Source organism: Oenanthe melanoleuca, chromosome 2, assembly GCF_029582105.1.
Source record: "Oenanthe melanoleuca isolate GR-GAL-2019-014 chromosome 2, OMel1.0, whole genome shotgun sequence".
Lineage (NCBI taxonomy): Eukaryota > Metazoa > Chordata > Aves > Passeriformes > Muscicapidae > Oenanthe > Oenanthe melanoleuca.
Window position 1 is genome coordinate 82,530,915 of NC_079335.1, and position 26,625 is coordinate 82,557,539.

The following is a 26,625-nucleotide window of genomic DNA, read 5'->3' on the forward strand; positions in this document are numbered from 1 at the left end:
GCCTTACTTAGGTAGTGTCTTGGCATTGTGTGGAGAGGGGTTTGGGGACAAAAATGAATAACAATGCTAATTTTTTACATTTCTGGAGGACCACACACAACACCCATCTGGATGGCAGCACTTTGCACCCCCTGAGACACTTATCACAGGGCTCTGCAGACCTGGGCATGGGGGTTTTACCAGCTACAATGGGGGCACAGGGGAGAGGGCCACTTATGAAATCTAAACCATGGAATTTTATCTCAGCTACATTTTCCTTAAATGATGAAAGACTGGTGTTGGTTTGTTTTTTTTTTTTTTTTTTTTTAAATCCAATAATGCAGCAAGAACTGAATTCTGCACTGTCCTCAGCAAATATAACTGAACTTCCAAAACACACATGACAAAAATCCTGACCATCCAGAATCTGGGCCCCAAGGCCACCCACAGGTCTGGCTGCCCCCACTGACCCTTGGGTTTCTGCTACTTACTCATGGCCCAGGATCCCATGTCAGTGCCCCCAGCCCATCAGCCCCTGCCCCAGCAACACCAGAGCTGGGCTGCTCTCCCATTCCCCAGAGCAGGGCCACATCCTGGCCTGCCCTTGGCCCAGCCTCATCCTCAGAGAGGTGCCTGATGCCACCCTGGTGCCTGGCATCCTGCTCCTGACAGGGTGATGGGACAGGACCCAGCTGCCCAGCCCTGCCCTGACAGCCCCATGGGAGCCCCTGCTCCACTGACCCTCACAGAGCCCTGATATTCAGCTTGACAGACTGGAAATGCACACAGCTTAGCTGGCTTTCATTTGAGGAATGTGGCTGTACATTTTAAAAATAAGCAGTACTTATGTATTTATTTTTTAACTCATGCTGTTTAAAGTTCTTTAAAAGATGTTACCGTGTGGTCAATAATTCATAGGAAAATTCAAATTAATTAGGGGACAACACTGCATCAAAAAACATTGGCACTGCTTTCCAAAATACCAGTCAAGGAAAATTCAGAGATAGGGAGATGAAGTAGAATTACCCAAAGCAACATGGTAGGCTGGCAGCAAGGTCAGTAATTGAAATAAAATATTCCAATATCCAGTCCAACACACATGTCTACCAGATGCTATTTCTACTTTATCATGGTTAACTAAGAACACTAGCAGAAGAAATAAAACTAATGAGAATAAAACAAATAAAACATAAAATCTTCACAACTCTAATTTAAGAGGCTACTCAGAAAGACTGAGTGGTAACATATTCCCTTCTACTGCATAAATTTATCTTATAAGAATCTGCTTCATTTTCCAAAACAATAATGCCCAAATTTGATTTCAAATACAAAATACAGAAATCCTCCACTAAGCTGAGTGGCATTAAGCCACATACACCTATACCCAAGTTCAACAGCTAGGCAGAGGTTTCATGTGGATACACACCATGTCTACAGTATGAGTAACATGTGGAGCACAGAAATTGCTATTACTCAGCATGTTTCAAAAAGAAAGAGGATTTGACATGTTTGGGAAAGTGTACTCAAAACAAGAAAAAAAAACAAACGAAGGCACTGTTTGAAGCTGCAGAGATGCACTGATGGTGAGTTATATTTTATTTTATTTCATTAAAATATATTTTAAAAACATACTGTGTAAAAGAATTATGATTCTCAATAATTTATTATTTACATTAACAAATTCTGTTTGACTGTTATTCTATAGACAGAAATGAAAAGTCTGCAGAAGGGAGTTGTATTAGCTTTGTCTGGACCAAGCAAGCCTCTTTTCCAAGAAACATATCCAAAATTGCATTTCTTTCCATTTCAGTCCCTTCAAATTTATATTTGCAAACAGATGGCAAAACTCTCAATGAATGGTCATGTTGGTGAATATTGAGCACTCACAGTGAGAGCCTGGAACTTGGAGCACTCTGCAAGGGAGAGACCCCCAGGAGATTTAACATTGCACTACTCAATAGTCAAGAGGCTGCAGGGCCCAATCCCACTCTTGCTCCCACTGTTCTATCTCTGCTGAAATCCATGGCATTACACAACAAGGAGGCCTGCACCTAACCCCTGCAGGCAGGTCTCAGAAAGCTGGACAAACTCCTTGAGACAGGGTGGCAGTGGAGAGACTGCTTTTTCCTACCACTGTAGGCACACTGCAGCTTATCATTCTCTTTCATTCCAAACACAACATAAATCTCAGTGTCTTCTTTCCCATTCTCTGGAAAGAAATATGCATAGGGAATTATCTCTCTGATGTAAACATCTGTAAGCACCATTCACATCTGCTGGTCCACATGAAAAGAAAAAATATTATCCAAGTGCCTGCTGTAGCCTTGACCCTTCTTAGTGGAGCATCTCAGCTTTCCAGACTTCTGAAACCATCCAAACATTATGCACAGTTCATTGCAATGCCAGTTGCTGTCTGCTTTGCTATTCCAGGGAAGAGCAGTTGCCCTTTCAGTGATTATACAAAAGCCCATGATTGAAAGGAGTGAAGCTGTCAGCTCGTGTGCTCTGTTTCCTGGAGGCACTCAATGGTATTTCTGACATCTCGTGTAAGGCACCGCTCATCCGGCAGCTGAGCAAAAAGCGACCCACGAGACCTCCATTAAGCAACTGCAGAGGGAACTGACAAAGTTCAGCTGGTCTGCTTGTCTTCTTGCTTACAAAGCATAAAAAGTGTGGTCACGCCATCCCAGGAAGTTTCTGGTGGTATCCTAAAAGGGGAACTCAGCTTGCACCACCAGGAGCTTGTGGCTGCTACAGCACAAGTTTCTGACAGCTGCATTGGGGTGGCAATTCCCACAGACATAGCAGAGATTTCATTGATCCCCAGGAAGGCTCTGCTGCCAGTGAGTTTGTTGTCAGCAGCAAAGCAGATATCTCCTTACAAGGTGTCTCCATAACACACATCAGAGGACCACACCTATAAAACCAGCTTTGTGGTGCTCTTGCTGCAGCTGCCCTGCTGTTGGTCTTGTCTGCACAGCCTTATTCACAGAGATGCAATGCCAGAGATAGCAGAACCTATGGATGAAAAGGTTGGCTGAATGCTGGCTGGCTGCACCCCTGAGCAGCCTCAGTCCAGAATGTCAGTCTCAAATGGGACCAGGTGGTAATATGTCAAATTGGTGACATAAGCTGTTGGATCATCACTGTCTTCCAGCTCTGAGGTAAAGTCACTAACACTTTCAAACCTAAGGAGAGATGAAAAAAAACACATTAAGTAGTTTAGAAAATCAAAGGGATTGGAAAAAAAAGTACTAAGGGAGTGGGAGAAGCACTTGGAGCTGATTCCATCCACACCTCCTTCTCCTCCTGTACTCATGTGTTTATGACTAACCATGGGCCAGTGAAAATCACGGTGCATGCAAGCAAGTAATCTTGTCACCCCTAACTTTCAAAGCTACTAGTGAGGAAGAAAGGAAGGAAGCAGCAGTGAGTCTTGGAAGAGTGAAACATGCAGTTGAAGTCAACATCCTTCTATTTTGTTCCCACAGCATGTGTAAGCAACACAAAACACCTCAATTCCCACATAAAAGTGAAACAAAACTGCCTTTGTTTCCCATCTGAATTTGAGCTCAGCCTTTTTCACATGCACCTTCTGTGGATTTGGCTTTTCTGAGAGGCCAAGTGTCTAACATAGGTAGGAAAAATGACTACAGTGTCCTTCCTCCAGAGTCTAGCTGTCCTTCCCATGGTACAAGATTTAGATTTTGACAATCAAAGCATCTCCAAATATAATAAAATTCCCAAATTTAGTTTCACTTTAGTTTTGGTATTTTCCTCCCCACTTCCCAACACCTGTTTCACAACCTGAACTTTTGCAAGAATTTCCAGCTGTCTCATACCTACTCTCAACCAGAAGCATCATGCTAAAACCTACACTTCTCTCAGTTACACACATTCCCATTCCAAGAAGGCTTGAATTTCTGTGGTAGGAAACATTACTTTCTTCCTAGATAGCCCAGCAGTTAAAGACATTCACTGCAGGCCAAGGACTAAATTTCACCTCAGTTCTAAAAGGGGCTTGAAGAACTGTAAAATTTCTTTTTCTCAAACTCTCTCTCTAATATTTTGAAAGAAATTTCATTGACTATGATGGAGTGAAAAATAAAAGGAAGCAGAAACTGACAAATTGCACAAGATGGAAAAAGAAATTCTAACTTAGCTCTCACTTTTAGCATGTCCTTAACACCTTTATCAGCCTAGCTGGCCTGCAGTTCTCTGAATGGCAGATAAACAGATGATTAAAATAATTAATATTTAAAACTGCATCTCATCTACACATGAACTAGCTGGACTCTTTAGATAAATGAAACAGCTGCAGACATCCCTCTAACCTCACCCTGGAGGGTGACCTGAGAGTTAAGTATTTCAGAGGACCTGGAGAAGGGTGGTAGGGGAAAAAACCAGGTAAGTTTCCCACTCCCAATTCTGAAAACTTTATTTAGAAGTATCATGGATTATTGGATAGCCTAGTCTATACATCCTGCAACACAAGTTCTGTCTTTTCCATACTCCTTCCTGGTCCTTCTCATCTTTTTTTTTTTTTTTTTTTTTTTTTTTTTAACTATGACAACCAAAATAAAGGGCATTTTTTTGAGCAGAGACTCATGGATTTTCTCCCACGGCGCTGTTGCTTTGCTCTTCACTTCAAATGAAACAGCAATGAGACTGAACTTTGAATGTTTATTACCCTCATTCCTCTAGTCCCTCCAGGCTGTTTACTTGCCTGCATGTGTGGGAACGTGCACAGAAGGGAGCTGACTTGGTATCTTGCAAACACTTCACAGATCACATTGTGCTGTCTTATGGACTGCAAGTGATCCAGAAATAACAGATTATGAAATACCAGTGGGGCAGATAGAAGGAAGAAAGCAGAAGAGGAGTCAAGAAGGCTGTTCAGATTTTGCTCTCTTTCTCTTATCAGCATAAAGCTACATGATTACATCTGAAAGGTCCCACAGATTTTGTGGTTCTCCAGCCTCACTGATAGGTTACTACAAGCAGAATCTGAGGTGCAAAGCAGTGGAAGACAGATGCTGTGGTTAAGAAGAAAGCTTTTCTTGCCCCCAAAAAGGAAGTGTGTGCACAGCAGTCTGCAAAGCACTGCTCTAGAGTGCTCACACAAAACCAAACTCAGTAAACCAGGACTGTTCACCACAGTCAGCAGTGGGTATTACATCAACAGCCAAAATGCTTTTGTGCTGTTACCAACAGGTCTTTCTCTCAAACGAAATTCTGCAACTCTACTATGGACCTTCAGATTCCTAAATGCCCAAACTGCTGCCCTTAATTTTTTTCCCCCAAAGTACCTTGACAGACACACTGTCTTTTGCGAGAGCCTACTTCTTGTGTTGTAAGACAAAATTCTTTATCATTTTAACCTCTGTTAATGCATTAGATTTGATACTCAGATTTGCCAGGAAGAAGAGGGAACAACATAGAAGCTTTATGGTTTGGACAGGCTTGCTAGGTAAAAAACTGGTGGCTGGGCTCAAAGAGTGAGGGATGGTGAATGGAGTTAAATCTATTTGGTACCCTTTCACAAGGCTCAGTTCTGGGGCCAGTCCTGTTGAATATCTTTATTGATGGTCTGAATGTGGGGATCAAGTGCATCCCCTGTCAGTTTGCAGATGACACCAAGCTGAGTGGGAATGCCAATGTGCTGGAGGGTAGGAAGGCTTTCCCAAAGGGATCTGGACAGGTTGGATTGATCAGCTGAAGCCAATTGTATGAGCTTCAACAAGACCAAGTGCCAGGTCCTGCACTTGCATCACAACAGGCGACCCCATGCAGAGCTACAGGCTTGGGGCAGAGTGGCTGTAGAACTGCCTGGCAATAAAGGACCTGGGGGTGCTGGCCAAAACTGCCTGAACAGGAGCCCAGGTGACCAAGAAGGCCAATGGCATCCTGGCCTGTATCAGAAATAGTGACCAGCAGGACCAGGGCAGGGATTGTCCCCCTGTATTTTGCACTGGTGAGGCCACACTTCAAATCCTGTGTCCAGTTCTGGGCCCCACACTGCAAGAAGGACATTGAGGGGCTGGAGCATGTCCAGAGAAGGGCAATGGAGCTGGTGAAGGGTCTGGAGCACAAGTCTGATGAGCAGCTCCTCTGAGGGAGCTGGGGGTGTTTATTCTGGAGAAGAGGATGCTCGGGGGAGACCTTATCACTCTCTACAGCTGCCTGAAAGGAGGCTGTAGCTGGTGGGGGGTGGTCTCTTTTCCCAGGTAACCAGTGACAGGGCAAGAAGTAAGGGCCTCAAGTTCTACTGGTGAAAGTTTAGATTAGATATTAGGAAAAAATTCTTTAACTGAAAGGGTTATCAAGCATCAGAACAAGCTGCCCAGGAAGTGGTTGAGTCACCACCACTGGGAGTATTTAAAAGATGTACATATCATAGAATGGTTTGCTTGGAAGAGACCTTAAAGATCATCTAGTTCCAAGCCCCCCCTGCCATTGGCAGGGATACCTTCCACTAGGTCAGTTTACTCAGAGCCCCATCCAGACTGGTTCTGAATGCCTCCAGGGATGGAGAATCCATAACATGGGGAACTTGTTCCAGTATCTCACAACCCTTATCTAAAGATTTGCTTCCTAATAGCTAATCTAAACCTACTCTCCTTCAGCTTAAGGCCATCCCCCTTATCCTATCACATGCTCCCATGAAAATTCCCTCTACATCTGCTTCAGGTACTGGAGTGAATTTGCCAAAAAGGCAGCTTATCCAACGCCACAGACTCTGCTGCTGGCCTAGAAGACAGAAGTGCAAACAGTCTTTGCAGAGAAAGGTACCTCTGTAAACCAAAGCATAAGTTCAAATGCGTTTATTTACCACCTTTTTCTTTCCAAAGCACTTCAGACTACTCTCCAAGAGCCACACACAAAAGGACTGGTTATGCCACATGGATGCTGAGCACACTGGCTTCACCACAGTTTGCAACAGTGCTCAACTAGAATCAGAGAGAAAACGAAGGAAGCAGAACAGACCTACTTCAGAACAACAGAGTGAGCAACTGCAACTTGGGAAAATGCTGTGGTTTCCTTTGCAACAAGTGTGAGACTTTTCAGCTGATGGATCACTGGGCAGATAGCACTGCAGGCTACACAGCTAACCAGTATGGGGAATGAGCACTTCCTGCTGAAGCTTCAAGTACTTCTTCCCAAAAAATACAGGTTTGATCTGAAAAATGTCTCGTTCAAGTCCATCAGCAGCAAAAGGCAGAAGCCATTAAGAGTTTAATGCAGCTGAAAGGAAAAAATTCCCATCTGAGGATGTCAAGTCCACAAGGAATTAGCACTGATTTCAGGGTAGAACATACCATAAATCCAATTTTACTGAGACCAAAAGGGAACAGCTTAGAATCTGAAAGATTTTAAAGTTTCCTTTCTGGGCTAATAACATACATTTAAACCAAAAGTACAGAAAATCTCTGCTTTTGAAAAATGTTCAATTTTTACAAAACAGCTGTGCTACACTGGTTCCATTATCTCCTGGCTATTATGTCTTGGCTATAAAATACAGCTGCAGGATGGGAAAATTTAGGGCACCATATAAAACACACATTTGAAATTTATTAACTTCTTGACTTCTGACTTCACATCCTTTGGAAAGTTAGACTAAGTCAGGCTGCACAAAGTTAGGCTGTTACCCTGGGTTCATTTCTTCCACCACAGTTTATGGGAAACTATGCCTACCATTCAGTTTTTATCACATTAGTACTTTCTGACCTTAACAGTCTCTGACTTCATTGGGATGACAGTTAGATGATTGTAATTTCTGATTCTAGGCTGCTAAGTTTTGCTTGGGCTGGAGGACATTTTTAAAATCAATACTAGCTATAAATATATTTTTAATAATTAAAAAAAAATCAAAGTAAGGCAGGAAAAGGCTTTCTTTGGTAATTTTCTCCTATAATATATCACTCTCAGTACAAAGAGTGATCCACTGTGAACTATAGCAATTTTAATTTCCAGGTATTGGCCTTACAGAATTACCTCTAGTGTGCCATTTCAGCCTCATTATTACAAGCTTATAAGCTTAAGTGCTGTTATCAAGGTCAAGGTTCAAAACACTAAGTGATAAGTTAATAAAAAGACTTCAAGAAATTACACTGGAGCCGGACATACTCTCCAGCCCCTGACAAAATGTTGCCAAGCTCTAAACCTTGTTACAGACTGGCATTTCAAGTATGACAAGACAGATCACTGCATTCAAAGATAAAAGCTCCATAAGTGTTTTAGCATCCTCTCCTTCATTCAACTGATCTAATGAAAAAGTAGGTCAACATTTCCCATCAAAAATATTTAAATAGTTCACTACCTGGAGTTCATTGAAATATCAATCACCTGGCATGACAGAAAACTGTAGGAGCATATTTTCATCAATATCCATCTCTGACTACAGTCACTGACTTAACACTACATGAATCAAGGAATCACAGAATGGTTGGGGTTGAAATGGACTTTTGGAGATCATTCACTCCAAACCTCTGACAAGGCAGGGTCACCCAGAGCAGGTGACACAGGAACATGTCTGGGTGGGTTTGGAATGCCTCCAGAAGGGCCTGATGCCCTCAACATAAAGAACTTCTTCCTCATGTTGAGATGGAACTCCTTGTGCTTTAGTTTATGGCCACAGAAGCCCTCCTAGTTACAGTTTTCTGACCCCAGAATACCTACATGAATTAGGAAGCACAACTTTCCAATGAAAGCAGACTAACTTGCCTTTTCCCTAAGGATTTACACATGCTACACCAAGTGCCAGCTGAACAACTGGCCTTTGTTCAATTACTTTCAGGAATGTGCTCCTCTCTGAGGACAGTGTTTTGCTTCCAGAACATTCTACTGCCCTTTGTAGCAGGATATGCCATTTGTTAGCTGTTTGAGTTTCCAAGTTTGGGCTCAAACCAGCACTCATCACAGTCATGAGAAGAAAATAGTTCTGTTCTCCCTTTGCAGCACCCCTACAGCAACCTCAGTTCTTTTTTCATACACAGAGGATTGATCACTTTGGGGTCAATCATTCTCCCATTTTACCCACTTTAACAGGAAATTGCTATGAATTGTTAGCAATTAGGCCCAGTAACCTTTAACCAGTCAGGATGACAGCTGTACCAGTGCTGCTCTTAGACAGACAATAACATTTTCTAGGGGGTGGGAAAGCTACAGAGAAGGTGACAGCATTGCTTTTCCTCAAACTCCACTTACAAATGTTCTGCTGAATCTACATCCAGGTGCTTCTCTTTTCCATTAGGTATACTGTGGTCAATGACTATTGTTTCAGTGTTGGCTAAACAGAATCCATTTGATCGCATGATTTCTATTGGGAGAAGAAAGAGAACAAGATTTAAAAAAAAAAAAGCTGCAAAACAACTGTGTATCATATGTAATTGATATGGTTATGAACTGAGATGTGTATATGACATTGAAAACCTACACAGAAAAGCAAGAATGAAGAGTTGGTTTCACAGCTTCTTACATTTGCAAGCTGACAGCTCTCAAGCAATTTTATTCACCTAACTAATTAATGACACAGAGCATCTGAAGCAACTACCACTACTAAATCATAATTGTATTTTTCTTAGACAGTCCTAGGCTTAAACAAAAATTAAAAAAAACATTAAAAGGGAAAAGAAAAGTGACCTTACAAGTTAATTCAACCACCAACTCTAAGCTGTGTAAAGAAACACCATGTTTTACACTGCCCTTGATACTTGTTTCTGACTGTGTTAGAAGCCTCCAATACAGAATATCTAATATATATATCTAATATCTAAAATTTATATCTAATTCCACTGACTTACTACCATGGGGGGAATTAATAACTAAAGAACAGTATTTGATGTGAATGAGAAGTTAATCCACATCTGTGCTCTATGGAAAGTCAAACTAGGCAAGTCACAAGGCTTTCTTTCAGTCACACAATTTTAGATGAAGCTAGGACCAGCACAAAATAAATGCACTTTAAATACATAAATATTTTCAAAATAAATCATTTTGAAAATGATTTTTCAAAAAATCAGCACTGACTTAAGTAGGATAACTCCTGGTCTGCCTCAAGACACTATGATCTTGAGTTACAGCCTTGCATTATCAGCACAACAAAAAAACCCAAAACCAACCAACCAACCAACCAACCAAACAAAACACCCAAAAAATTAGTCTGTGGCAGAAAATATGGTAGGCAGAAAACACACCAACAAATTTCAGCTTTATGTACAGTTCAAGCAATGAACAGGAGACGTGACAGGAGAGAGGAGGTTTTTTTTTTTTTTTTAATATTACATGCTCCTGCATTAAGATAAAGCCAAAACTCACTTCCATATTTTTCTTGAGAGTCATTTTGACTTTCATTCCATACTTTACTGCAACTCACTTTAGCAGAATACATTTGGGGGTAGTGAAAACACCAAACCCCAGCAGAATCACACTTCATGTGACTCATCCTGAGCCAGTATGGTATGATAGTAAAATAAGATTTATACCACAAATTCAAATTCAGCTCTCATCCTAGAGGGTGGCCTCTTCTCTCCATCACCTACCACTCTGAGCAGGACAATGAAGGGGACAGTTTGTTTTTTCAGAGAACACAAAACATTTTTGCCTGCTTTTCCAAGACTGAGCCAGGTAGAAAGCTGCACTATGACTAAAATGGACTGTCATTATTTTCCTAGTGTCCTTGACTTGACCTAAGAGTTACAGCATTTCACTGCTGCATGAACTGCTTTACCCACTATCATTTACTGCCATCTACTGACAGCACTGCCAGACACTGAACCATTTCCATTGTGCAACATCCAGATGAGGCAAGTATCAATTAACATCAGATTTCCACCTATGTTCTTAGCATTAATGGCAGCAATCACTTGAATGATAAAATTAATTACCACAAGATCCTTTTGGATAGCTGCATAGGTAGGAGAATCTTCCTCCATTTAATTAGATATGACTCATCACTACCAACAATAATTTAGAATTAAAACATAGTATTATCCAGCTGAGATAGTTTTGTTAGTACCAAAGAAAATTGATACCAGTTCCTTGCCACACTATAAACCTTGGAGGACTATGTAGTATTTTGCTTCAATTAACTGCAAATAAGCTCTTCTGGTGACATAAAACCAGGAGTTTCCTGGTTCCTGAGATTCAAACAAAGTGTTTCAGTACAGAAATACAAAACCAGTCACATCAGAAGCTTGCAGACCTTTTCACAAGGGTCAGTAGCAGATGAAGAGGGGAAAGGCTAAAAGAATAGGTAAGGATAGGCTCTCCACTTTACCCACTAGCAATCTGTGGATTAGGAGCTTGCTATGTCTCCACCTGTGGCAGGTTTCAATGTGTTTTTCCTCCACTTCCTTGTCTAATTCCCTTTTGAAGCCACTTCTGCTTTCAGTGTCACCATATCCTATGACAGTGAGTTCCACTCCTTAATCATGCTTTGTATGGGAACAAAACAATATTATAACCTTCCTTTTGTTTGTTTAAAGCCTGTTGTCTGCCAATGATATAAGATAACCAATAGATCTTGTTTCACAAGAAGTACAGGTAATTGACCTCCTTCTATTCACAGCTTTATCAACTTCCATCATACCAGTCTGTCATCTCACAGGTGAAGTGTCCTTCTTTAATTATACCCTTTCTCAGAGAAACTGTTCAACAACTTGAATCCTAACCTTTTATTTGTATAATTTTAAATTCTATTATATCCTGAGATGAAGAAACCAAAATTGTGCATATTGTATTCTAGATGGGGTTATGCTCCTCTTCTTTGTTTCCTAATAAGATCTAATATTCTCACTGCTAATATTGCCCATTACTTGGCACCAAGCTTACATTTTTACAGAACTGTATCAATAGCCTCGAAGTCTCCTAAGTGGTAACAGCACTATTATATGTGATGATATGCAGTAAGTACTGCATTTTCCTCACATTCACTGCTTTGCATTTGTCAGTCTCCCATTTCACCTGCCACTTTATTGCCTGAATGCATGTTGCACAGTATATCAAGGAAAATTATATGTTCTATATCACAATACACTATTGAGAACTACATTTTGAACTGTTGATAGATAAATAACAATGGAAACAGAAAATGCAGCAATTTTTGTTCTTCAGTTCTTGTGTCAGCCACAGGAAGATAACAACTCTTACCTGATATTTTAACTGGACTTTGAAAGCTTGGCTGAATTTTATGGACATTGTCATTTTTTAGAACTTGGTCCAAAGGAGATCTCTCAAAGAATGTGAGGACAACTTCAGACCTTGAATACTTAAAAAGAGAGAAATAAAAACAGGTTTCAATTTTTAACCAGTAGTTTGCTTTGTCTCCCTTCTCCATTTCCACCCCTCCATAGTATGACAGAAAGACTTATTACAAGTGACAGCTGGGAGGCATCATTACACAGTTCTGGCACTCAGCATTTCTCCAAGTTACTCAATAAATTGCTGCTTCTTTCAGAACTTGGCAAAGCCCATCACATTCTAATCTGCATGAGAGTGCATGTCACCATGAAGGAGGAGTCAAGCTGGGCTGGATTGGAACTTGGCTTACCTTCCAGGGCATGTTTATAATAGTCTTCAGAAGCTTTTCCACTTCATTAAGTCTGGCTTCTATATCATGGGCTTCTTTTATTGTGATGAGCCCTAGAAACAAAGTATACAGATCATAAGCACAAACAAAAGCACACTTAAGCACACTTTAGCAGCCAGAAGCAGCCCCTCAGGAAGGTGTGGAACAAGCTCAAATATGCCTTCCAGAAATGTCTTTTAAACCAACTGATGACAGTGTGCACCCCAAACTGCAGTGGGTGTAGTTTACAAGCAGAGTTCAAGCCTGACACAAACTCAGCTGTTTATGACCATATCTAGGAATTGCAAGACAAGCAGAAGTAGAACCACCTACTCCCTCACCCACAGTTTCACTACACAGCATTCCCAGCAGGGATAGTTGAACAGCCCACTTTCTGCTTCCAAGAACCATTATTCATCCTTTTAAATCTTTTTTTTTCCTGAAAATAAAAAGCAAAAGAAAGCCCAAGATAACCAAAAGACACATCCTACAGATAAGAGAGGGAAAAAATAAACACAAGCTAAACAAAAGGCTTTGAGAGCAGTTTTGTATTTCTCTGACTGTAAGCCTCAGTGAATGGTCCAAAGAAAATTTGTCAGTATCATGTTTTTCAAGTGCAAGATAACTATTAAGATTTTTTTTTTCATCTATTCAGCCACTGAATTATCACAGTGCTGCAGAAGGGATTAAGACAAACATTTTACTGCCCAATTGCAGAATGATACATTACAATGTAATATTGAATTCCTTGGTATGGTGACCTTTAATACTGTATTTTGTAGGTATAACCTGCAGGACATCTGTAAATTCCCCCTCCTCTAGGAGACTGAAGGAAATACACTACAGGTTTGATGCATGTAAAGGGCACATGAGGAGAAATAAACCCCAAAATCTCACATCCCTCTAGTGGGGCCTTTTATTGCTGATATTTGCAATCTACTTTTTCTAATGAAACCATCATTTAAATTCAATATTTGTGCATCTTTTCCATGGAGCAGGATACACCTATGAAAATGAAATATCTCAGAGAAATTGTTAAGTATAACAAGCCACAACAAACAAACAAACAACCTATCAAAAAGATGGAACAGGAAAAGACACAATAAATCAAAAAATCTGCAAAGCAGCCTGTGAGAAAGCACTTCAATATACTACAATTGTGTTAAAGTAAGTGTATCTCCATCTTCCTATTCACAAGGCAAACGTAGAGCCATCAAACCTGCAGAGTGTGGGAACAGCATCCACAAACAGTTTCAGTCTGCACCAGTCCTTGTTTGCTACCAATGAGATACAATCCCACAGAAACCTTCCAGACAAAAGTGTGACTTGGAAGCTGCCAGCCCTCCTCCAGTTACAGCTCCAAATAAAACAGAGATTGTCTCCAAAGCAACCGGGTTTATTTGACAGGTGTCCCACAAAAGTCCCCTATTTGTATAAGCCTTTCTCTTGCTCAAGAATAATTCATTTTGCCTGTTTTTTCAGCATGGCTATCACCTCACCCCAGTACAACTCTCCTGACAGCAGAGCAATGCATACGGCAGGCAGAGAAGGGAGGTGGTGTGTGTCTTGCTTTGGCTGGTGGACACTACAGTCAGGTAGCTTGGCTTGGAAATTCTCTGAAAGGCTGCAAATGTGAATAAACTCATGTGTGTGGGTCCACAGACTGCATACTGGCTGGGCTGTGCTTGGCATTACAGACCTGAATTGCAGACCAGCACCATTCATCATCCTAACTATGGGGTGCAGGCATGGGTGGGTCTGGTTCGCTCCTCCACAAATATGTTCCCATCCCACACTTGGATCAAGTTCAGGTTTTTCAATGAAAGGGGTTTCATCTTCCCTAAAAGAAAGAAAAAGCTGCCAGTGGCCCCACAGCTCAGACACCCATCCATGATGTTAGAAACACGCTGCTGGCCCTGCTGCAGCCCACATCAGAGAAAACAGAGCCAGCCACCCTGGTGCCAGCTGCCATGGGGTGCTTCCTCTTCTCCTGCTGCTCTTGATCCACTCAGCATAAACTCAGAGCAGAAACTGCCCAGCTGTGGTTCCCATTTCATTGCCCATCCACCAGGGACTCAGCATTCAACTGCTCCCTCTCAAACCTACCCTCGACCTCAGACCCTTTCCCAGATAAACATGCACTGTTGGAACTAGTATTTTATCAGGAAGAGGGATACTTTCAAACAAATGAAGATATTCAGAGTGGGAGGAAGAGAAAAAGAAAAAAAAAAAAACAAAACAAAACCACCCTGAGCATTCATCCCATGAGGAAAATCAGCCAAGTGGTCAGGATTTCTCTCATTAGTAATCAGGGAAAGCATCTGCAGCTCCACACAGCCTTTTTATGCTTCACCAAGAAGTCAGACAAGGCTGTCAGCCTGTTGCACTGTCATATACTGCCCTGTGGGAGGTTTTACAGCTTCTTGCATGCACAAGGAATTTCCAGCCCTGGTATATTATCTCCTTCCACCTCTTGGAAAAACATCAGCCATGCAAACCCACACTCCAATTTGGAAACTGGCACGGAAGACTTGTAACATCTGGCACCATAAAAACTGTTTCTTACTGAAGCTTTCAGTAATATCAAAACCAAAAAGCAGACAGCGTAGGAAGGAGGGTGATACATCTGCCTGGACAGCTTCCTATATATGAGCTTAATGATAGCAGATGCACAGCTTTGGCATAAGGCTGCTGACCTTAAATGAATTCCCCATACAGGGAGTTCAATTTGGCCAGGCTAAAGCTTTTCTTTTCATACATCTGCAACCCAAACAAACAGAAACTACTTGACTGGCCTTAAACACATACATTTAAACCTGTAATTTCTTCTGCATTTGTCATAAAGCTTGTAAGGCCCTCATTTATCTTAATTCTACAAGTCTCTGTTTCTAAAAGTTAACAGATGCTCTTGTGGTTTTCAGTTAGTCATAGACCATGATCCCACAACCTGAGAGGCTGCTCCCAACCCCACAGCCATGCTAACCAGAGTGAGGCACTGCTGCACAAGCAGCCAGGAGGAGAGGAGGTCCTGGTCCTTCCTTTGCATCCCTTTCAGCTCTCTCTAACAGCACTTATGTGCATGAGGAAATCTGGGGTTTTGCAGGGTAAAGCCTCTGGTGTCAACACTGGCTCAAGGTGCTCCCACCCTCCCCTGCACTTCATTTCCTCTCCCACACCACAACACAGAGCTGCTTCTGCTTTGCCAGCACAATTAGGTGAGCAGCAGGCAATATCTCAAACCACTCCTCACCTCAGGAAACCCCAGACTCCACTTCCAAAGAAGCAAGAGACTGCAGTCAAGGATGCCCCATCCAAGCTCCTTTCTCACCCAGGCACTATAATAAGTTTGAGCAGGAATTTGTGTAAAGAAGGGTCACAGAACTGCACCCAAGTATCCAGGCCTATTCTTCAGTTTGTGGGAGTTTCTCCTTTGCCTGTCTTCTTTCTCCTGTTTGGAAGATTTGTCAAGGCAGAAAGAAGGAGAAGAAAACAAGCCAGAGACTGATGTAGGGTCTCCAGACGCTGGAGCCTGAACAAACAGACACACAGACATGCCAGCTGACACTGCAGACAGAGCCCAGCACCCCCACCATTCATTAACCCTGACACAAATGCACCAAAATATGGATGCATCTGGAGAGTGTGGGACCCCCTGGCCACATATGAAGCTTCCATACAGCAGCTACAACGTGTCCCCAGGCTGTTGTCTCTACCCATGGGTCATAAATACATGTCTAGCCTATATTTCCATCTGGGGCTTTTACTACCAAGAATCTACTCCATTTGCTATAAAATAAAAATAAGATACCAGTAAAGCAACCAGTATCCTATACCAGTTGTGCTTTCTTCACTTGCTCAGTCATGCAACAGAGCTGAACTCAGAGCTGGGAAATGTGTTAGTGAGGTCATGGTGAAAGGCTGTTCTCATGCCTTTTTCTCAGCTCTGGCCCTTGTCTGGACTGCTAATGGAAAACATGCACAAACTCCTCCCAGGAAAACTTTGCTCCCTGTCTTGTTACCTCTACTGTACTTGGACAATTATCTATTATTTCAAGTGATTTAAATGTTATAAATACCTGTGTTTATAGGGTTTGAGGTAAACTGTAGTCCCACTGGCTCTTCGCTTGTTTTGTTTGTTTGTTTTGTTTTTTGTTTGTTTTGTTTCTTTGTGGTGTTTTTGTTTTGTTTTGTTTTTTGCCACAAGCCCTGCTGCCAAATACCACGAACTCCTAAGATTCCTTCACCCTGCACACAGGGAAGCCAGCAGGCTGGGTTATGGGAGGGATGACACTGCCTAACCCAGCGTGGCACTCATCTGTGCCTGGGAGATTGCTTTTTAAAATAACATATTCAGTGACCTCATTCAGTCCTTTTTGACATTTTTTCTGCCCCTTTCCAGACCAAGAGCCTCAGGCAGAGTCCTTAAGGCTGAAAAGGATTTGCTTTCAGTTTGAGACCAAGTGTAGGCAGCAGCTCTGCACAGAGCAACATGTGTCTGGAAAAGTATGGCACAAACAGCACCAGAAGCCAGCAGCTTTCTTCCTGCCCTGGGTCCCTGGTGCTGGGGCAGCTGCAGGAGGCTGGAGAGCAGGCCAGCAGCTGTGTACCTGGCACACTGGCTCACAGCGTGGGAGAGGGGCCCAGAGCTGCACACAGGCAGGAAAGGAGCTCAGTAGCAGAGGAGAATGAACTCAGAGCCAACTCCTGATGTAAACACACAAGCCTTGGTAGGGCTGTCCTTACTGCTATGTGAGCCACCAAATCTGCAAGCAATGATATTCTGAAAACCACAGATAATGCACTGCATGTTTCTACCACAGGAAGCAGGACAGGAATTGCAGCATGTGCTTCATGGCTCATAATGAAATCACAGAGCAGTCCTGACAGTCAGCATACACAATGAGCATTGTCTCAAAAATCCTCTCAAAAATCCAAGGAAGAGTAAGTTCATGCCCAAGTCAAGTATCTGTCTGTAATGTCACATCACTGATGACACACAGAAGTCTGTTCTTCTGGAGATGTGTTGCTATGTACAAGTCACTATGTACAGATGATACCAAACAGTGGGCAAACCCCATCTCTCCAGTCTAAAGGACTACACTTCATGTCTGTGGTCAGGACAGGAGAAAAGACTGTCCAAGATATACCCTATTCTCTCAAAATCAGTGCTATACATACAGGAAGCTGAGCCAGAGCAGAAGCCAAGATGTACTGTCTGAAGATACATGCAAGATGGAATGCCAGTAGTCCTAAATGGTGTGTGTTCCAGTATGCACATGAGGATTAAAGTTACTCTGAGCCCCTCTTACCTAATTCTCTTTCCATTCCCTATAGGAAGACTGCTGAGTAGGTATCAAAGGGAAAAAAAGGAGTAACAAATAAATCCAGAGAGAAATCCCAATGTGTTCTGCTAATCTACACTGTAAGAAAGATTTGAGGCTTATAGATTTAAATCATGAGTCCCTCCTTCTCTCTTTGCACAAGACCCCAGGCAGCAGTTAGGGATTTCAAATCTTTAGGGAAGACATACAAGTTGCCTTGCATGGGAGACTGCTACTTTGCTATCTCTCCTGACCAGACTTCAATGGGAGATGTGCCCCTTTTCCCCAGTTACAGTATTCATTACCACTGCAGTGCTAAAACTTTTTTATCCTTTTCCCTCATTCCTCCTGTCCCTCAGATATATTCTGGGCCTTGTGTACACACACAGTCCAAGATGTAGATGGAGAAATAAAAGGAAGGTCCTAGTCATTAGAGAATAATGTTAAATAAAAGAGTCTCATTTGATCCATCTAAAGAAGGGGCAGGTCCAAAGTCAGATCAGGCTGCTAGGGATTGTATCTATTTGACCTCTAAACAGATCCACAGACAGATATTCCACAGAAACATGGAAGCTACTCAGCTGGCACATGAATCAGGGCTGAAAGATGACAACTCAGACAACTCAGCCCCTTTTTTTCCTGCTGTTTTACTTCTTCCTACTTCCTCCCTCTGCTGAACTGGGTCTCCTCAATACCATTCAACTGTCCTTTTCCCCTGCTTTGTGGCCACCATACCTCACTCCTCCTGCCCAGGTAGGATCCCTCCTCACTGCAAACACGTGTTCTCTCAACCTTGCCACCTGGGAACTATGGCATTAGCCTCCTCAAAAGGCCAAACCAGCTCCCCTTAACAGCTGCCTCCTCTCTGATGAAGGAGAGGAGGATAAAAGATTGCTAGAAGGGCAAGGGAATACTCAGGGGTATGTAAAGGCAGGAAATGAAAAAACCCCAGCAGATGGGAAAGCTTGTTTCACACAACTTTTCTTCAATAACTGCAGAAATAACACCACAGGGATCTCTTAAGTCCACAGACTTGATAAGATCCAGAGAAGGGCAGATAATTACAGGCAATCAGGGATGTCAGATCTTCAATTACTAGAGACCAGGACTGTCATTTTTCTGTTCTCTGCCTGTTATTTATGCTGTCTTCTGCAGCATCTGGTTCTCATCACCAGGGACAGGATCCTAGACCTAGCTACAGCATTGGTCTGACTAAAGTCTGGCAACTCTAGCAACTCCTCTTTGATGCCCCTTGCCTAATTCTACAACCCCTCTCTCTTGGGGCAGACACACTTGCCCCTTCCCCTTGTGGGGAAGCTCATCCATCTCATGTGACAGGAGTCACTACAGCCTTTACAAAGGATTTGATGCAATATCCCTGACAAGATCCCTCTTGCAGGCATTACTGAGGGAGGGAGCAACTAAAAGGACACAGTAGAGCTGAAAAGAGGGGTGGGTGTAGGGAGGTGGACTTTTGGCATTTATCACATTGTGCTACCCTTCTTAAACTTGATGGTGAGGACCAACATTTTTTAAAGAGGTATCAGTACACAAAATGCATGTGAGTCACTCTGTATTTTCAGAAGTTCCACTAGGTAGTACCAAACATACTGAAGATACTGAGATAAATCTGTTTAATGCAGAAAGAGAGAGAGCTTTCACACCTTTCTTTTTTGCAGCTCATATGAAGCAGATGCAGGATGGGGATAAGTCCTGTCCAAATAACTGTCTGACAGAAATTTCCCAGAGAAAAAGTGGCCATGACCTTAGGACCCTGGCACACTCAAATACCCATGCAAAAAAAGGAGGCAAGCTAAAAGCTGAGAAACCCAGACCCTCAAAATGATGGGATTTTCTGTATTATTATTTATGGGATCTCCCAGGATATCTGGAATGGAGAAGGCATGTTTTGGTGGCAGAACACAGCAGACAGGCTTTCCCCACAGAGCTCCCTGTCTTGATGAGCCACAAGAAAGAAAAAGATGTCAAAGAAGCATGAGATAGGAGTGAACAAAGCAGTCAAAACCTGATGAAAAATGCAAACTCCTACAACAATTTCTAATGCTGATTTCTTATCAGGTGAGAGCTGTCATGAAAAACACACCTCATTTCTATTCCTTTCCACCACAAAACTTCCTTGACATATTGCCTTGGTTCACCACAAAAATGCAACTTGCATCTAGCTTTGTAACAACACAGTCAGCTTCATTAATCGCCATCATTACAAATGAACCATGAAATTCAGCTGATAAAAAAAAAAAAACAAACCCAGAAGCCACAAACTTAATTTTGGTTATACAGTTCTGCTAGAGCCTGATAACCAAGAGCTGCATCTTTTGTCTGCCAGACAGAAGCTCTGAGCAAGCTCCACTAATGAACTGTTGACAGTGTCAACAATGAAAAGAGCACAATAGATGCAGTGTATTTATCTGTATTGTCACAGCACCGAGAAACAGCTGCTGCCTGTGGAAACCACTATGCTGCTTCTGTAGAGCTCCCTCTTCTCATAAATCACACTCCCAGATGGTCTTGTAAACAACAACAACAACAATGCTATAATGCAGCATATACAAAACTAAGTTCTGAGCACAGCATTTGCAAGTAAGCAATGTTCCTGGGCTGGCCCTTTGGGAGCTGCCTTCTGTGTTGTGCACATCCTTCCAATGGCAGCCACTCAGACATGGAAAAGAGCTGATCACCTGCTTCCTGCAGGAGGATGGCACCCCAGAGGCAGGCACAAGGCTTGGAGCTAGAGGTCAGCCCAGTCTCAGGTCTGCTGCAGGTGAAGTGACTGCTTCAACACTACAAGGCAAAATAAAGTTGCAAGGTTTCTATAGCAAATTACGACCACTACTAGAAAACTTCTATGGATGGACAGAGGTTGAGCACCTGCAAGGTGGAAGGGAACAGAGAAGTTCTGCAGAGCCATAAATGACCATGGATGGCAGCACATTGGTCAGGAAAACCAGAGGCAAAGAAAAGGAACAGAAAGCAGCTCAGGGAAAGTAACTTGGAGAAGCAGAGAGGAAATAACAGCAAGAAGAGCAAGGGGAAAAAAAGACCATGACAAAGCGGAATGAGTCAGAGGAGCAGAAAGGAGGAAAATGAGAACTTTGGGAAGACAGGCCCATCTAGTAATAAAAAAATCTCTCAGAATTTCTGATTTGGCAGCTCAGAGTATCAGAGCAGTACCAGGAACTACAGGTAGGTACAATATGAACAGTTACATTGGAAGAGTATCTGAGCCTCTGTTCTGATAACAAAGGCAACAAACAAGTGCAGAGGAGGATTGCCAGAAACCACCCTGCCACTCCAAAGGCAAAACAAATCCCAGTTTTGAAAGGCTGCTAATGTGCTTTTTTGGTTCCCTTAAGGGGTTGATTCTGCCCGAACCGAAGTCAGAGGTGAGGGAGGTGTATGGCTGCTGACTGCATCTAAGCTGGCTCAAGTTCTAGGATAAATCTTACATGAAACCTTCTCACAAGCAGTGTTTAGAGAAAATAGGAGGGTGGGGGAAGAGTCCTTTCCCAGTTTTACACCTCAGTTTTGGTGTCTATTTGATCTGTTGCCACTATTTCCATTTCCATCAATTTTAAGTCAACTTCTAAGTCCATAGCTCTGCCTTTCTCAAGAAAACTGATTAAATTCAAAAGTAGACTTTGCATAGAGAAACATTTTTTATTAACATTAGGCTGTGTTCATTTCAGGAGTGAACGAACCTGTGTTTTCCTGTGATCCTCTTTTGTACATTTGCCTAGAGCAAGTGACAGGCAGATTTCAAAGACAAATAATAAAATACTAGCAAGTCACTGATAACATCACAGTGAATCATACTTAGTCACCCTGCAGGTATGCACATACCTAACTTTGTTTACCAACTTCCTAGTGAGATGCCTTGTGCTGCTGAACGTCTTTAGCATCATTGCACACTCCAGATGCAGAGAGTGCACTCTGCCACATGTTCTTATTAGTTACTAAAGACAAGAGCAAACTGTGGGAATGCCCTACTCCCCCATGGGACTTCTTCTCATATCACAGGAAGGGCAAGATGAACAGCCACTGCAGACAGCTACACCTCCCATTCTCTCCCCTGCAATCTCAAAACACTCAGCAGCTCCAACAAATAAGGAAGGGGAGAGCATTGGGGAAGTCAGTCCAGGAGGATGAGGGGTCAAGAAAGGAATGGAGAGGATGGTTTCCTCATGCTGAGCAAGAAAAGGAGCACACTCCTGCTCAGCATGAACTGTCTGCTGAAACCAGCAATAAAGATAACAACCAACTCTTCCTAAAATTGCTGAGGTTTTTAAAATAACCACAACCTTCATTTAAAAAGTTAATAACATCAAATAGCTCAAGCTTCCACTCTCAGTCATATCCCTTAAATGTAACACACTGCAGCTTGACTGAGCTGTAGGATAATGCTAGTCCTTTTAATGCTCCTTAAGCAAATCTATAGGGACTTTGGAGTCCTTCAATGAAATGCAAATTTGGTTTGCAACACTTTATCACTTCCTCCAGATAAAAGGCACAGCTGACATTCACCTTCTTTCAGGAAGCCAAATATAAACACATACATGAACATACATATACAAATTCACATATATATGCAAATACATTTGTATATATATAAAAATACACACAAATGTATATGACTAAATGCTAACACACAGAAGAATGGGCTTTTGTCAGGTGTTTTTGTTGGGTTAAGTACATTGAGCTTCACAGACAGCAGGACATCTGCTTTCAAACATGGCATTAAGAAACCATGCTTACCCCATTAATTTTGTAAAGACTAGACATGCCCCATGCAATCTCTTCTTACATACGAACCTTTGCATCACTGTCACTTAGTTAAATGAGATTTTTGTGTTTCAACTTTGTCAAGTTATCAGAGGCTTTGGCCAGCCAATTTAAAATGTTGGTATGATGAAGTGTTCTTTAGGCAGAGAAGCATACTCTGCAAAGTAATTTTCTTTAGAGCAGGAGCAGCATAATTTTGAACAGAGTATTGCTGAAATTGTGACGCACGCTGTAATTGCTTAGAAACTACTCCTGATTTTTATTCCATCTCTGCTGCAAAGTTAACCCCCACTGCCTCAACAAGCTAAACAGATCATAATCTACTTATATTAGGTTTCGACTTTTCAAATCCTGAATTGATGCTTTGCTCATTCCCCATGCTGCTGAAGTCAGTGTGCCTGCTCCTGAGATAAAGGTAAGTCGAGGTTGCTGGCTCTAGGTTTTAGGCAGAGACTGAGCAACGCAGGCTGAGGATGGTTAATCTTTCCCAGTTGTTCATGCATGAATGGCCTGTCTACCTGGGACTGTCAAGTAAAGCCAGTGCAGGGGACTATAATCCCATCTGGCTCGAACTGCACAGATAATGCTTCAGAGAGAAGTGAAAAGAGTTGAATACTTTGCAAAAGCTCTGGCAGGCCTTGAGACAGGAGAGGAACCAGGAGAGGCACTGAGGAACGAGAAGGGCTTTAGGAAAAGCAGCAGCTCCCGTGTGTAACCAATGGGGAAGGAGTGTCAGGAGGGGCAGGAGGCCAAGGATCGAGTCTATTTGTAGCCAGATATAGCACACACCCTAGTCCAGCTGCCAAGCTATTCTTCAGAGCCCTGTAAAGCCAGCAAGGACTACTGGCTCCCTGGGATGTCAGTTTTTAGTCATAGCAACTCTGGCAGGTGCTGTGCCCTGGAAGCCACAGGCAGGCTTGCTCTAAACCTGCCCAGCATCCTCAAAAGCCGTGGCCCAGCTGCCACATACACTTGAAGGACGTGTTACCGAGAATTGACTGCCACTCAGCACTAGTTAAAATCACACCCGCAGTTCTTTGGGTAGGACACGCGGTGGGTTACAAGCTTTTGCAGTACTTTAGATTCCTGGTCAGCAATAGAAATGCATGAGGCGGTGCTTGTGCCGACACACACCAGGGCTGAGAGGTGGGTCGGCACCGCAGGAACAGCCCCATTCCCAGCAGGAGGAGACAGCCCGGCACCCAGCCCTGCGAGCATCTCCCGAGCACCGGGGCTGTCCCGGCCCACGGCTGCAGAGGGCACTCGGGGCCCGCGAGTGGCGGCGGGGCCGAGCTGTCACCTCCCGGCGGACGGGAGCGGGGACGGGAAAGCCCAGCGCCAGGGGACAGCGGCGGGGACAGCGCTGCGGCTCCCGCGGCACAAGCAAGCTTGGGGAGGGAAAGGTACGAGCGTTTTGATGTGAGGCACATAAAAACCGCAAGCCTAGCCCACCACCGGAGGTTAGGAGCATGGAAAAAGACCTGTCTTCCTATAAACATCCTTGAGGAGGCAGCCCGGGAGAGATTGCCACTGGCAGGGAACAGAGCCCGCTGTCACACGGGCACGGCCGGGGAATGAAGACCGGTGGGTTGACACCTGTATGAACGGTGCAGACCCGGTTCCGAGAACAGCAAAACGCAGACCCTCTGCAAGGGGGTCCCACTAGTAAGGTGAGAGGCTAAGTGAGAGCCGGGGAAAACTTTCCCATCCTCTCACAGAGGAAATCATGCACAGAATATCGGCTTTTCCCCTTTCCTGCTCAATCAAATCATTTACGTCGTAACTCAAACAAGTGGGGAGACTGGAAGCGCTAGGCATACACCCATTTTCAGATGACTGGATGCTCCTCACCACTCTACACACCTCAAATACGTCAGAGTAGAACTCGTAACTCTATCTATAAAATTCCCCAAACATTAAACAAACTAAACCCAACCCGCAAGACAGCTTGGGTACATCCTGCTTCTGCACAGCAAGGCCTGAGCATGGACAACATCCCTAGAGTTTGGTTAATCCACTTCAGAAACTGGAAGAAAACAGACTCCTCTATTAACCGCTGCTGTAATTCCCGTTTCCACAGAAGTTATGCGAGGAATTATGCCAGCTCCCAGAGTTGCTCCGTCCCCTGGCAAGCGCCGCAGCTTATTTTTTTTTCCTTCTCCTTGTGGCAAACAACATACCAACATGCGGAGATTTTTCAGCTACACCCTTTTTCCGGCCAACCACCCCCCATCCCTTCCTCGGGGAGCCCGAAGGCACCGGAGGAGAGACACAGCGCCAACGGGGATCCCTCTGTTTCCCCAGCCCAGCGATGCTGGGGTCTCCTTCCTGCGGGAGCCCTCGCTCCCAAACGCATAGCCAATTAAAAAAAAAAAAAAAAAAAAAAAGAAAAAATAAAAAAAAAAAAAAAAAAAAAAAAAAAAAAGAAAAGAAAAAAGAAAAAAAGAATCACAAACCAACAACCCGGGAGGAGTTTCCGACCGCAAAACGCCCCCGCAGTTTTCTGCTCCCCCCCCGCCCCGTCCGGTTCTCAGCGGCTCCGGCTCCTCGCTTCCCTCCGCCCAGAGGGATCGCTCGCCCGCCCGTCCTCCCCGGCCACCGCCACCCCCGAGGGACCCCGAAACCCGCCCTCCCGCCGAGCGGGGAGCGCCAGGGCCGCTGCTCAAACCTTGGAGCAAGGGAGAGCGGGACAGCTCGGGCCGGTCCTCGGGGAAGGAGTCGAGGAGCCGCTTGAAGAGGCGGCCGAGGTCGGAGTAGCTGCGGTGCAGGTAGAGGATGTTGCGGTCCGACCACTCGGTGCGGATCTCGTAGAACTCCTCCTCGTCGCCCCGCCGGCTGATGATGAGCCGCCGGATGCCGTTCACCCAGCAGCCCCGCACGTACATGTTCACCAGCGAGGTGCCCTCAAACACGGCCGAGGCCATCCCGCCGCCGCCCGCACATCCCCCGCCGCCGGCGCAGGGCGAAGCGCACCGCCCCGCGCCGCCGTGGCCAAGTTAAGACGAGGAGGAGGAGGAGGAGGAGGAAGAGGAGGAGGAGGAGGAAGAGAGAAGGGGGGTGCCACCCGCCGCACGGCCCCCCCGGCCCTGCCCTGCCCGCCGGGGCAGTGTCGCCTGCCGGCGCTGGAGAGAGGCTCGCTAGTGCCTCATAGACGGCGGCAGCAGCGAGGGGACAGCCCGGGCACCCTGCCCTGCCGGGAGCAGGACGGCTCTCACCCGCTCCGGGGCGGGGAGCAGGGTGGCTCGGCCCCTTCGTCTGGGCTCCGCAGGAAGGCAGAGCCCCTCCCGTCCGAAGGCGGGGGACGCCCCGGCCCCTCCGCCGAGCCCTGCGGTCCCCGCGGGGCGGGATCCTCCTCTTCGTCCACGGGACGTTTTCGTAGACTCCGCAGACGTGACGAGGATTTTTTTTCTCCTCCCAGTGACCCCAGAAGTTTTTTTTAGATTTTTTTTTTTTTTTTAAGCCTCCGTCCCGGCCAGCTGAGGGAGGCAGAGGGAGACTGCCGGGCTGTCAGCTCACAGGGCGGACCAGCGCTCCCACTGTGCCCTGAGAAACCTGGATGGAGTCCCCGAACACGGAACCTGCACCTCCGGAGGGAAGGGGAGCCAGCACAGAGAGAAAAGGGGAGTACACAGCTGGTGCCTGGGACTCCTTCGGCCTTTTAATACTAGTCTGGCGGGACGGCATCCCTGAAGGAGCCTCCAGCAGCATCGCGTACGGGATGGAGATGGGGAGATCTGTGCTGCAAATACAGTGCAGACTTCTCACCCTCCCGCCTTCCCACCCCGTGCCGTGCAGTGCCCGGACGCCCAGAGAAGGGGCACGGGGAGAGCTGCAGCAGTCGGCATCTGGCAAAACCGGAGCAGCACTGTAGAGCAAGGAGATGTGTGGGAGATGCCTGGATGCCTGCAAATGCCTTGGAGCTGCGGGGTTAAGACATACACAATAAAGGTGAAGCAA

General features: G+C 44.4%; 1 protein-coding gene across 1 annotated transcript; it reads right to left on the reverse strand.

Annotated features, from left to right (window-relative positions):
• Positions 1–1,562: 1,562 nt before the first annotated feature.
• On the reverse strand, positions 1,563–26,625 carry PXDC1 (PX domain containing 1). The gene is made up of 5 exons (XM_056486109.1): positions 25,337–26,625; positions 12,530–12,621; positions 12,130–12,247; positions 9,187–9,298; positions 1,563–3,167 (listed from the first exon to the last, which is right to left on the reverse strand). Exons 1-5 carry the CDS (start codon positions 25,590–25,592, stop codon positions 3,050–3,052), a joined length of 696 nt encoding a protein of 231 aa, XP_056342084.1. The 5' UTR covers positions 25,593–26,625; the 3' UTR covers positions 1,563–3,049.

Bases quoted from the DNA above. Each gene is read 5' to 3' on its own strand.
- PXDC1 (XM_056486109.1), bottom strand. From the start codon at position 25,592: ATGGCCTCGGCCGTGTTTGAGGGCACCTCGCTGGTGAACATGTACGTG. The intron at 12,622-25,336 runs GTTTGAGCAGCG...CTTTGTTTCTAG, and splicing joins CCGCTCTCCCTTGCTCCAAG to GGCTCATCACAATAAAAGAA. The intron at 12,248-12,529 runs GTAAGCCAAGTT...TCTCTTTTTAAG, and splicing joins TTATAAACATGCCCTGGAAG to TATTCAAGGTCTGAAGTTGT.